Source organism: Ipomoea triloba, chromosome 11 (genome assembly GCF_003576645.1).
Source record: "Ipomoea triloba cultivar NCNSP0323 chromosome 11, ASM357664v1".
Classification (NCBI taxonomy): Eukaryota; Viridiplantae; Streptophyta; class Magnoliopsida; order Solanales; family Convolvulaceae; genus Ipomoea; species Ipomoea triloba.
The window spans coordinates 7,509,199-7,523,438 of NC_044926.1; the positions used below are offsets into that span (position 1 = coordinate 7,509,199).

Genomic DNA, 14,240 nt, shown 5'->3' on the forward strand with positions numbered 1-14,240 from the left:
TTTTTTTTTTTTTTTTTTTTTTGAAAAGAGAAAGCCGTTGGTTTTATTTGCTTTGTTCTTTCTAAACAAATTCTAAGAATTTTTTTAAAAGGTTTTAATATTCTATAAATTTATGAATCATGCTATTTGAATTAACAAAATTTTTTGTTTTCAAAAAAAAAAAATTAACAAAATTTTAGAATCTGCAATATAAGTATATTCATTATTAAATGTAGAGTAACTCATGGCATTTATAGGATTTGGAATGGGCATGAAAACGTTATCTAGCCATTTATGAGCGATTCGTCTTCCTTATTAAAGTTGTGATTTATAAGGTAACTTCCCCGCCTTCTGCTTGTTGTTAGCGACGACCGGAGGAGGTGGACAGACTGCCAGACGAGACCATGGTTGATGGCGATGACCACCAGCGATCGGCCAAGAAAAGTAAAGCAACCAAGAGAACCTTTGCAGACACGGTAATGCTCCTCTNCTCCAGTAAGAGTAGAAGTCGCGGTGGGATTTCGGATTTGGCGTCGGCGATGGAGTTGTAGAAGGGCACCACCAGTTAGAGTGGAAGTCGCGGTGGGATTTGGGTTGGCGGCGGAGTTGTGGAAGGGCACCTCTGGTAAGAGTAAAAGTCGCGGTGGGATTTGGGATTTGGCGTCGGCGGCGGAGTTGTAAAAGGGCACCACCGATCAGAGTGGAAGTCGCGGTGGGATCTGGCATTTGGCGTCGGCGGCGGAGTTGTAGAAGGGCACCACCGGTCGGAGTGGAAGTACAATGGGATTTGGGTCGCACAGTTTCGCCGACGTGACGCGAGCCNAGGGTTAAGATACCTAAAGAACTCTGAAAGGAGCTTTGCAGATAATGGAAACTCGCCCTTATTATCAAATATCTGGGCAAAAGCATCAACGTTAATGTCCTGAACTAAAGGCTGCCCAATCTGTGGTGGGTGCAGGGTCGCTTTAACCTCATGGATATAGGGTACGGTTGTTTCATAGCTCGTTTTGATAGAACGAAGGATTACTTGCATGTGCTTCTTGATGGACCCTGGAAATTTTTTGACAATTATTTGGTGGTTCAACGTTGGGTTCCGGAGTATAAGCCTATAGTTTCCTTTCAACACAACTACAATATCATTTCGATATAACTACAGTTTCCTTCAACACAACTACAATATCATTTCGATATAACTACAATTTCATTGGACAATATACACTCAAATATGCGAAACTATTATTCGATCAGTTACATTTTATAAACACTGCAGTTTCCTTTCAACACAACTACAGTTTCATTTCAATATATATAACTACAGTTTTATTTGATAATATAAAAAAAAATGTGAGGCATTATTATTTGAGATAAACTGTAGTTTAATTTATGGAGCTCCATTAATATGTGATGGCAGTCGTTTCTTTACTTGAAGAAACGATGCTGTTTTTGGACCATGGTCCATGATATAACTACGGGCTAATTCATCCTTTGGTTAAATTTTTATACATTTAATATTTATACGCATTCTCTGTATATGTAAGGGCCTATACATACAATATATATAAAGGGGATGAGGTGGGGGGAGGGGGACAGTTGCCCCCATTGTGCCTCCATTCATCCTCAATNCTGTTTGAGAGCATCCTTAAAATAGTACACATTTTTTTCCTTGTCAAGTGGCTAGAAAAAAGATGAAAAAAAAATTGATTAAACGCGCCTAGCGACTAGCGGGCACCGCAAATGCACTAAACATGCACCCATTTATTATTATTATTATTATTATTATTATTATTATTATTCCCCCCCCCCCCTCAAAAAAAAGAAAAAAACACTATTGAAACTTTGTTATAAATTAATTAGCCACAAAAATGCGATGATGTCATCCCTAATTATTATTACTCCGTATTATTATTACCTTGAGATACTTCCAACTCTGAATTTTTTTAACAAAATTGATACTTAACTTGTACACGCCTCACTTGAACACATCTCCCATGAATTAGTTTCTAATTTATTATATTTGTGTAGTTACATACATATTCTGTAATTTCAAAATTCAAGTGAGATGTGTGCAAGTGTCAATTGTATTACGAGCTCAAGTGCTCAGTCACAATTGACATTTGTACACACTCACTTGAACATTAAAATTACAGAACATATATACATGTAACTACACAAATTAGAAACTAATTCATGTGCCACATATCCATTCATTCTTACGCTCATTCATTATTTTCTCTTGATTATCTATCACGATTATCTTAAATCATACCAAGTATTTTTATTACAGAGTATAATTTACAGTGCCACACAATATCACACTATATCCTTTAAAAAATTTAATCATATTTTAACTTAGCTTGTTGGTTTTGTTTGAAAAAAATATATAAAATATTTGGAAAGCAGCTTTTGACTTGTGACTTTGTGAGTGAGAGAATAATCCAATACTCTGCAGAATAACCAACTTTATTCCATCCATCTTCCAATAATAATCTTGATTTTGTATATACAAGAAATCCACTTTTCTTCCTTTTCATAATAATAACTATTTGGAATATTTTACTTTTTCTTTTTTACTTTTTGACTGGCCATTTGGAAATTATTTATTTACTTTATTTTACTTTTAAAAAAAAAAAAAAAACAAAGGAAAAGTAGATTAATAAGTAACACACAAATCCTGAGTACAATTAGGATCGCTCGAATAAAACTGAGAGTCTAAAATCTTAGCTAAAGTATGAGTTACAAGGTTCGCCATCTCAAAACATGAAGAATTGACACACTACATATAGTTTGAATTAAAGATATGCACTTCTTGATGATAAAATCCAGATAAGATAGGTCTATTGGAGTTCATCCAACTAAGCTACACAAACTATTAACAATAATGATAATACAATTACAATGACATAAATATTGTCAAGGATGAAGAGACATTATTATTATGATATAATACTTCTACTAACGTGTAAATATATTTATTTACAATAATCAAGGAGTTCTTCTACTCATTTCTATGGATGTGATTAGACTTGCAATTTACACCTTTTAATTTCTAGGGGGGAATTTAAGTAATTAAAGTAATATAACCTAAAATATAACATTCAACCAAACAAGTTAATATTATATTCCTACAACTTTAACCAAACACATGTAATCTTATATTCCCAAAATTTCGCATTACCTTCCTAGAGTAAACCTATTACCTGAGGTAAACTAAGATTCCGTCAACCAAACGGTTATGGAAATCCTATATAGAAGTCCTAAATAGCATAAATACTTTATATGAAAATATAATAAGTCTAAATCAAGGTTTTATCATTGATTTATGTCCTTTTTTTTGTATGCTAATAAAGGTATACATTTTATTTTAAATATTGTACACTTTAATGTTATTAGACAATATTGTCCCTACTACAATCTTGTTAGACAAAACTACCCTTACACCGTTATAACTCCGTTACTTTTTAATTCTAACATTGATAACTCCACCATTATTACCATACACCTATATCTATCATATTGTTTAATTATCATTTTATTAAAATCATTATATAATTAATTTAATGGTTGATTAGCCAAAGACCTTGTGGTCTAGTGGCACCCGGTTGCACCTCCACATGAGGGGGGGGGGTGCTTCATTTGGTTGAGAAAGTAGTTATGAACAAATACTACATTATAACAGAATCAATAGTACTCAAACAAAAAAAAAATTAATGGTTGATTATTAAATTTCTATGAATGATATATCAATAGTATTAAAATACATATATTATTTATGTAGATATAATTCAAATTATAATTTTTAATTATATTATTTATGTAGATATAATTCAAATTATAATTTTTAATTATTTATTTTATCAATGTTTTAATATTGGACATGAACTTTCGCGCATACAAAATCAATGTTTTAATATTGGACATGAACTTTCGCGCATACAAAATGCTAGTAATATGTATAAATAACAACCTTGTGGTCCAGCGGCATATCTGTGGTTCTCCTAAATGGGAGGTGAGGAGGTCTCAGGTTCAAACTCCAGTGGGGCATTGACTCATAGCTTTTCGCCAGGTTCAAACTCCAGTGGGGCATTGACTCATAGCTTTTCGCCAACCCCAAGGACCTCACGAGTGGATTTAGGTATAGACACAGTAGAAATGTGAGAAAGGAAGACAAAAAAAAAAAAAAGGCAAAGTAAGGAAAAAATGTGCACCTTTCCGAATAGCTAGCAATGGGCGTCTCAATGGAATCAATGTCTGATTGCGATGGAAGTGGTGGAACCGCAGAGTTTGTAGTACTAAAAAATACGATTAACTAATTTCATTCCTTTCCAAATTGTCGTGACTCTTCTGTGTTCAATTGATTGCAGAGTCTCAGTGGAGGCAACTGTTGACTCTTCGTGCTTCATTAGGTTGAGAAAAGTAGCTATGAACAGATACTACATTGTAACAGAGTCAGTAGTACTCAAAAAAAAAATGTAAACTTAATAATAGCCATAACTGGTGACCCATATACATATATAATGGAAATCTTTAATAGCAAATTTTCCTCAAAAAGTTTTTTTTTTTTTTTTTTTTTTGNAAATTTTGTGACATTATAAATATTAAAAATATAATGCATTAATATTGTGCCTATCTCCAAACACAAAGCATGTGAACGGAAAAATAGTTTGGTGAGAGTTTTAAGTATATTTAAAATTATAAACAAATCCCTATTTGGCGCAAATTTATAGCTAGTGAAACTGCACTAATATTGTGTCTATTTCCAAACATAAAGCATGTGAACGGTTAAATAGTTTTTTTTTTTTTGGATAGAGTAAATACCAGTGGAGGTCCTCCGACTTTGATGGCACCGTCACTTTTGGTCCTCAACTTTTAAATCAACCACTTTTAGTCCTCCGACTTTGATGGCACCGCCACTTTTAGTCCTCAACTTTTAAATCAACCACTTTTAGTCCCCTTACTTTTTGTTTCTAGCCACTTATGGTCCTTCCTTTACAATTGGACATCTAATGTCATTTTCTTAAGGACAATTCAATCATTTCATAATTAATGTATTAAGTATTATGTTTCCTCATCAGAATAATTGAAGAAACCCTATTCTCTGCTCTCCTTTGTTAACACTAAATTTTGGACCAAATGACTGAATTGCCCTTGAGAAAATGACATTAGATGTCCAATTGTAAAGGAAGGACTATAGGTGGCTAGAAACAAAAAGTAAGAGGACTAAAAGTGAGGGTATTGACTCTGTTATAAAGAACCAACACCCCTACTGAGGTTCAAACCTGTGACCTCTCACTTGGGAGGGTAACAGCTATGCCGCTTGACCACAATAGTTTGAGTAAAACTTTTAAATAGATTTGAAATTATAAACAAATTCTATTTAGTGCAAATTTATAGTGAAATAATTGAATTCTAATGAAAAAAAAAAAAAAAAAGAAGATATATTCCAATTCTCAAACGTTTTGAAACACACTAGTAATTTAGTAAATACTAAATAGTACATTTTGTGTGTGTGTATATATACACACTAACGAGGTGTTTGGTTGGAGAGAAGAAATTATGTGGGAAAGAAATTGTAATTCCATGAGAAAAGAATAATGTGAGAATAAAGTAGGAGTTTAAATTCTAATATTTGGCTTGCAGGAATATAATTACTCGGAATTTCAATTCTAATGTTTGGTATACATGGGCATTGAAAGGGAATAAGTAATATAAAGTCCAAAATGCTCATTATTGTTGTTGTTGTTATTATTATTATTATTAATCATCTTACATGACAAGTATTTCTTGGACCCATTTGCATATTCACACACCAAAATAATATAACATCTTAATCATCTTTAGAGTTTTTGAGAAAGCATACTTGATTAAAGTTAAAGTTGGGAAGGTCATGCATTAATTTTAGGTTAAAAAAAGATGGGTAATTTTGTCATAGAATTTTATTTTTTTCTTCCTAAAATCCATGGAATTAAAATTCTAGGGGAGGCATGGGATTCTAATTCCATAAAGATGAGGGAATTGCAATTTGTGGAATTGTAAATCCCTCCAACCAAACTAAGGAATTTAGTTACCTTTAGAATTAAGTGAGAATTAGTTACCTTCAGAATTAAGTGAGAATCAAGTTGGAATGGAATTGGAATGGAATTCAAATCCCCTCCAATCAAACGCCCAAAGTTTTTATTTTTTAAAAGATTATTTTAGTTTCTCTCATTTTTTTCATGCATAGCATGAAAAGATTACTAGTTTCAATTAAGAAGGGACTAAAACTCTAAAAAGTATATTATACATTTATTTTGATGGAATACCTCCGATTTAATTGGATAATTTAATATCTATCAATTTTACTTTTTTTTTTTAAATACTCATGATTTTTTACATGATAGAATCGCCCAAAGAAAAATCAAAACTCCTACCAAATAACCGGATGTCATCACACTACATGGTAGTTGGCTTACTTAACTTTACTTATTTCCACTTTAGTCAAACAACTATTTGGTTAATTCTTACTTATTTCCACTTTAGTCAAACAACTATTTGGTTAATTCTACAATTAATTCTCAAGAATTATTTTTGCCACATTTAATGGATAGCTTTTTTAATGTCATATTTTCGATCACTTTGCATTGAAACCATATATTTTATGTCATATTTTCGATCACTTTGCATTGAAACCATATATTTTATTTTCAAAACGTACTGTTAGACATGAAATGTAACATAATGAATCTCAATCATCTAAGACATGTATGTATTAAAAATAAAAGTGTAATTTTAAGGACAAAAATTGCTCCCTTTAGATGTGTATACAACAACCGGATTCAACGTAGCCGCGAAACTCACTTGGGATTTTTACTTTGGTCCATTTCTTAGTCTTCAATTCCAGCACATAAGCTCTCTTAGCTCTACCATTTTCTGCATTTTCAATAATCACCATCATCTTCCCCTGCCACCCTGTCACATATGCCACGCGGCTTGTATTGTTTGGGACCCGCGAGACGAACACCCATGTGGCGTCCTCTAATGCAACCACGTTGCGTTTTCCCTTGATTGTATATATTACCCCATCAATCTCTACATAGGTAGCCTGCGCCGATATGATCGCGTAGTCTGTGACTGTGTCGTTTATTACCCGCCATTGGCGGGTGACAAGGTCGAGTGTTTCAACGGGTTGTTTGGAGTCCTCTTGTGTGTCCATGTTATAGCCGCCGAGGATGTGGAACTTGCCAAGATGGAACACGCACCTGCACTCGTTTTGCTCGATTGACATGTCGGGCAACGTTGTCCACGTGTCCCTTGCCACGTCATACGCCAACGTTGATTTCAGTGACATGTTGTCCCCGTTGTGTCCACCGGCGACCACCACTGTCCCGTCCTCCTCCGACGCCGCGCACCCGAAGAACAGGCGATCCTTGCCGGGCATATCGGCGCCGCGCCGCCACGTGGTGGATATGAAGTTGTAGATGAAAACTGAATTCTGAACCCGACACGTCACCGGGTCACACCCGCCGATCACCACCAGCTCCGGCCCAATCCCGGCGACCCCACAAAACACCGGCATCCCTTCTACCATCTCCGGTATCGGCGGAAAATTGCGCCAATGCCTTTTTACCGGCTAAGGCCGGCTCGAATAGCGTTAGCCGGTAAACCTTAAACAAATTCGATTTGATTAAACCATCCATTGACTGAGCCATGACAATGACGGGTCGGGTTAGACCCGAAACTTCCCAGCGCCGGTGAAACTCCGGCTGCTTAATCACAGCGTTCCATGCTCTACTCACAGATGCAGCCTTGTGGAACTGATCAAACGAAATCCGAATAAGACATTCAAAAGCTACGTCGTTGGGAAGACCGGGAATTATCTCCATTGAAAGAACACAGAGAAAAGCAAGGGATGATCGGAGCAGAATTTCGGATTATTAAATTTGAGAATTTTGTGTTCTTGAAGATGAAAGGAAACAATAAATAGCGTCTTTATTAAGCTCTGGGGCCAACACCAATGTAGCTTTTTTAGGATTGCCGAATTCTAAGTTGTATAGGATCCAAACTTTTAAAAACTTTATTATACTTTTGGAATTATTCCATTCAAATTTTTACAAATCCTAATAGTATTTAATTTAAACTTCTAAACAAAATAAAAAAGTAAAGTATTACTTAATTTAGACATTGTATTCGATTCAGACTTTTAATCGTATATCATATGGGTATCATGCTAGTTATTAGTTAAGATTAAAACACCTTATAAATTTTTAACAAATTAATATTTTTTATTTTTTATTTTGTAAAATAAAATTAACAATATAAAAATATGTCATTAAAAAAATTTAAATGATATTTTTTATTTAAAAAATAGAAATAATGTTATTTTTTATTTTTAATTAAACTACAATTATATTAAATCACTATCAGTGTAAATGTAGGCTAATTAAAAATATAAAAGAAATGATATAAGTGTCATTTAAAAGATCTCAATTAGAGTTTTGTAATAATATGTTTTTATATGTTAATTTTATTTGTACAACAAGAAAGAAAAGTACATTTAACTTATTAAAAAAGAGTTTATGAAGAAAAATATTAAATTATTAAAATTAAAAATTTAAATAATTTTAAAATCTCTCAATCAATCAAGATTCATGGTTAAAATCAACAATTAAATACTTTCCCCCCAAACATTAAATACTCTACTTTTTTTTTTTGGTAACAATTAATACTTTTGGTTAACTAGAGTTTTACTAGACTGGACATCACATCTTAATAAATAACTATGATCCTATTTTTAGAATATGACATTATGTCGAATTGGCATTGCAGAAACTCTATGAAAAGGTATTTTAAAAGTCAGTAAAAGTCAATAAATATTTGACATAAAGACGTTCATAGAGTAAAATGTTTATAAAAGTGAAAAGAAATTATATGAAAATCATTAGAAATTCTTCACTTTAAGTTTATAAAAAAAATTTTGATTAAGTACATATCTCTTTAAAGTCTTTAAAAGTCATGGTTGAATATATTCTTGGTAGACAAATTCTAAGAATTTTTTAAAGGTTTTAATACATATTTTATACAATAGTTATAGATGAAGCATGATATATATAGCAACATGCACCCAATAGATTCATATTTTTTCTCCTTAATTTTTTTCTAATTTATTTTTTTTCCTTTTGTACAAATAAAATTAATGTATAAAAATATATCATTAAAAAAATTCAATCGGGATCTTTTAAATGATATTCATATAAGGGATAACTTAGGTTAAAACATGTGCCTACGTACAGGGACAACCAGAAAATCGACTGAGTGAGGGTGAAATTTAAATTATGTTAGATATGTCATCAATGACAAAATATCAAACAACCGTATATAATAAGGTTAAAATACAAAATACATTATAAATTACAATAGAATATTGTTTTTGATAGGTTACAATAGTTATGTTCAGAGTCAAAAATATACTTGAGTGGGTGAAAATATGAAAATATTTATAACAAAATATTAAACATAATCACTTAGATAAAATAATTTGAATAACACTATTCATAAATAGTTTTTAATTTTAATTTCTATGGTACTCTAAAAAAATATTTAATTTATTTTGTGAAGGGATGAAAGACATTGAATAAAAAAATAAGTGTTGCTAATGCGATTTGAACATGTGACCTAGACTTTCTAATATCAAGTTTGGAATTCAACCAACTAAGCTACTCAATAGAATATTTTTGATAGGTTACAATAGTTATGTTCGGAGTCAAAAATATACTTGAGTAGGGCGAAAATGTGAAAATAGTTATAACAAAATATTAAACATAATCACTTAGATAAAATAATTTGAATAACACTATTCATAAATACTTTATAATTTTAATTTCTAAGGTACTCTAAAAAAAAATATTTAATTTATTTTGTGAATGGATGAAAGAGATTGAATAAAAAAATAAGTGTTGCTAATGAGATCGAACATGTGACCTAGACTTTCTAACATCAAATTTGAAATTCAACCAACTAAGCTTTTTTTTTTTTTTTTTTTTTGAAGTTCAACCAACTAAGCTACTCAAACTATTAACAATTTAAACATAAATATAAGTTTTATATACACTTTAATGCTATATATGTGTATATATGCATACATATATATATAAAAAGGGGTAGGATGGGGGAGGGGGTGCAGCTGCCCTACACTAGCTCCGTCTCTGCCTACGTAAAAAGTGAAAACTAATTTGATTCATCTATATAGGTAGATCATCATGTACCTACGTAAAAAGTGAAAGAATAATTATTTGATCCATCTATATGGGCATATGAACGATCCAAACTACCTATGGAAAGAGTATCAAACAACTTGCTAGAACTATAGAATGGCCTAGGTCAAAAAAAGAACCACCACTACATCCATTGCACCAAAAAAAAAAAAAAAAAAAAAAAAAAAAAAAAGCTAGCAGGCCCAAAAAGTTGAGCAAGAGAAGCAGATATGAAATACCAAAACATGAAACACATGTGAATCGTAGTTTGTTGGTTAAGCATTGCAAAAAGTGCTAGGAAGCATTCATTAACTCAAGAAAATGTCCTCAGGATCTTGGAACAAAAGAAATTAATAATGGTACTTGATACGGTAAAATACGAATCAGAATACTCGTATTAATATTGGGCAGAGTACAGGGTAGTATACTCTAGGTGAGACCGAGCTACGTGACAGTGGGTCAGAAGTTCCCGGTCTCTTTAGCTACTGTTCTAGAAGAAAATAGCCAAAAGTCCTTTGGTCTACATCAAATGCGCCTTTTATAGCGGCTTCAGCCAGGCCTATTTCGGTCTGGCTGCATGCAGGACGCGTGGCAGACATGCACCGGTCACGCTATCGGTCCAATGCGCTTACGATAGATATGAGGACGTGAGATCCCTATTTCGAATCCCCGCCAGGGTCGCTGAGGCGGCCCGGAGTGTGGAGTACCAGGCTCAGTAGACCGGGAGTAGAATCTAAGGGTCCGACTGAGTCCTTACTTAGATCGAGAGGTCGGGAAACGGAGACCGGATTTTATCCCTATCATCTAGCCCCCCAGCCCGGTCTTTTACGACCTCCGGGGGAAAAGTCCGGGCTGTATGACCAGTTCCGGGTTGCGCCATCCACTGTTGACCAATCAGAACGGGGAGGGAACATCATCAGCGGGTGTCGTCAGCCCTAGTGTCCACGTGTCGCGTTCACACGAGCCTCGGAACTTGGGCCTAAGCTAGACCTACGCCTTGGGGAACCGAACCGTCGGCTCCTTATTCTTCCCTCTATAAAAGCGCGGTGCGTACGGCGTTTCCGGCTTTTACGAACGAGAAAAACTCAGAGCTTCCCGAGCTATCTAAACTTCCCGAGCTTAGCGTTGTCGACTTCAGCACGTTTTCGAGTTTTCTCTGACAGGTAACTTCCTTTGCCTATACTCGTAGGTACATTCGTTTTTTGATTTCGGGTGATCTCGAGCCCCGGGCTAACCTTAGTAAGACACCTCCCTGTCCTTGCTAGGTACAGCCATGAGCGGATCGGATAGTCAAAACCTATCCAACCACAGCTACGGCGGCTCGGTCGAAGTCGGATCGTTCACGGTCTCGACTTATGACTCTGACCTCAACGCCATAGACACCTACTCTGGGGAACCCGAGGGCTCAGTCCGGGCTCATAACCAACCGAGGGCTGATAATGACGAAGCAGACTCTCGGCCCGTTATGGAGCCTCTTTCCATGGAAGCAGGGCCCTCAGGTCGAGGGAAGCCTGCCCCTACGGCCTATGGTAGGGACTGGTTCGCCGGTCTACCGGTCGACTCTACTCCTCTAGTGGCCGCCAGTAGGATCCGACTAGACAGCAGCGGCCTGCGGCGACACACTAGTCTTCTCACTCGCGGGGAGATCGAGGAAGCCTCGGCCCTGTTGACCGGAACTGTTAATTATGAGACCAAACGGTCATTAGGGAGCGTCGTCGACCGGACGCACGGGGACTGGCTCGGGATGCACTTGGATTCCATCAAGGCCCCGTTGACCTTCCCGTTCCATCCCTTTTTGCTGGGTTTCATGAAGTACTATGGCGTTTTGCCCGGGCAGATTGCCCCTAACGCTCACCGTACTCTCGCATGTTTCCCGCAAATATGTAACCGCCACGGTCTCCCGGCGACTTTAGAGCTCTTCCGGTACCTCTTCTCGGTTCGACCTCTATCTATGAAGCATGGGGGTGGCGTCCTGTGCATACAGTCTCGTGAGCACTTCTGCAAAATCTTACACTTGCCCGAAAACAATAGAGGCTGGAAAGACCGGATCCTGTCGGTCCAATACCCGTGGCCGCTTCCCATTGACAGAGAATGGCCAGAGTTCGCAACAGAGCACAAACGGCCTAAGAAAAGCCGGGCTCTAGATGACGCGGCCATAAAAATTTCCGCCGAGGAATACGAGTACGAGGTCTTCCGATCTCCCGAGGAATACCTGGAGGCAAATCTCGAGCCCCCCAGATACGACTTGCCCGAGAAGTATACGCCTAAGAGGGCGGTGGTGACAGTTGCCGTCAGACCTCCCCCTCCGGAGGCTAGGTCACAAGGTTTGTAAGGCTTACCGATCCGAGGTCGGTTTTATGAAGGTCGGTATACTAAATCTATTTTGCCTTCTCTTTCTTTTTAGGTGCCATGAGAAGCTTCCCGGTATCGGCTCGTCCGCCTGCACCCGCCAAGAAGATCAGTCTAGGGGCTAAGAAGGCCGAGCCCTCGAAGCCCGCGGAACCTGCCGGCGAGGCGCCCGTACCCGTCGGTCTGCCTTTGGACGCAACCCACCCGGCCGATTTGAACAGCGAACAGGATGCGGTCCGGGCTATGAAGCGGGGGAAAGAGAAAGAGATCCTCGAGGTCGAGGAGGTTGCGGTCGTAAAACGCCCCCGTCGTGACGGGTCCGGGTCCACGACGCCCGTGATCGACGTGCTCATGAAGCACGGGGACGAATCCCCAGCCGCTCTGCTAACAAGGATCTGCGCCGCGGCTCCTCCTCCGGAAAAGACAAGCGGGTGGTCGACCGCCCTAGTGGGAGAGCGCATCGCTCGTGACCTCATCCAGGTATCGGTCTTCTTAACTAGTGTTTAATCGTGTTCTTGTTAGCGTCTACCGGTCTTCTCACCGCCCTTCTCTTTTAGATGGCGCACTCGGTCACCGATCTGTACGCCCGGGCCAAGGACGGGGACGAGATTCTTCGTCGGGACGTGGCCCCGCTCAAGAGGTCCCTCGCTAAGAGGGAACAGCGGATTAAAGAGCTCAAGGGGAAACTGAAGACGGCCGAAGAGACCGGGCGGAGGATCCTGGAACGGGCGGATTTCGGCGAGAAGGTTTTAACGGATCCCGTCCTCCTGGCTAAGCATATCTGCCGAGGGCGGGAGACTGGGGAGGCCGTTCTTACGGCCATCTCGCGCACGCCGGTCGGGGAGGACTTAATGTACGAGTTCGGGACCTGGGCATTCAACAATGGTCGTCGAGCCATGCAGAACGACGTTCGAGCTGCTTTAGAAGTCTCGATCGACGACGACGACCTCCACAAGGTATTGGCCGTGCTTCCCGAAGAGGTGCCCGACCCTGGTCCGACGCCATTCTCAACCGCCCCTGAGGGGCAAGTACTAACGGTCACTTTCACCGACATCTCCGCTGGACCAACGGCGGAGGAAGCGGAAGCCCCCGATGCTGGACCAACGGCAGAGGGTGCGACGGAACCCGGGATCGAGCAGTCGGCCGAACGCCCTTAGACAGTAAACGCGAGAGCCCGGCCTCTTTGTGCCGGGTATTATTTCATTTTGACGGCCATTGAGTCGTTTAATTTCGAGAGCCCGGCCTCGTTGTGTCGAGCAATACTCATTTTAACGGCCTTGGAGCCGCTTTCACACAGCTTTTGCTTTATTTATTTCTTGTGTACACTTGCTTTACATTAAGGTCCGAAGACCGGTAACCGGGCACCTTACTCCCGGGGTGAGCACCTTGCTCTCACCGTTAAGGTCCGAAGACCGGTAACCGGGCACCTTACTCCCGGGGTGAGCACCTTGCTCTCACCGTTAAGGTCCGAAAACCGGTAACCGGGCACCTTACTCCCGGGGTGAGCACCTTGCTCTCACCGTTAAGGTCCGAGGACCGGTAACCGGGCACCTTACTCCCGGGGTGAGCACCTTGCTCTCACTGTTAAGTTCCGAGGACCGGTAACCGGGCACCTTACTCCCGGGGTGAGCACCTTGCTCTCACCGTTAAGGTCCGAAGACCAGTAACCGGGCACCTTACTCCCGG

General features: G+C 38.5%; 1 protein-coding gene across 1 annotated transcript; it reads right to left on the minus strand.

Annotated features, from left to right (window-relative positions):
- Nucleotides 1-6,726: 6,726 nt before the first annotated feature.
- LOC115995860 (F-box/kelch-repeat protein At1g15670-like) lies at nt 6,727-7,979 on the minus strand. The gene is made up of 2 exons (XM_031235008.1): nt 7,583-7,979; nt 6,727-7,536 (listed from the first exon to the last, which is right to left on the minus strand). The coding sequence occupies exons 1-2, from the start codon at nt 7,836-7,838 to the stop codon at nt 6,767-6,769; spliced, it is 1,026 nt and encodes a 341-aa protein (XP_031090868.1). The 5' UTR covers nt 7,839-7,979; the 3' UTR covers nt 6,727-6,766.
- Nucleotides 7,980-14,240: the final 6,261 nt, after the last annotated feature.

Coding starts and splice junctions, on each gene's coding strand:
- LOC115995860 (XM_031235008.1), bottom strand. CDS start 7,838: ATGGAGATAATTCCCGGTCTTCCCAACGACGTAGCTTTTGAATGTCTT. Junction 7,537..7,582: donor ATTCGAGCCGGCCTTAGCCG/GTAAAAAGGCAT, acceptor CGGAGATGGTAG/AAGGGATGCCGGTGTTTTGT.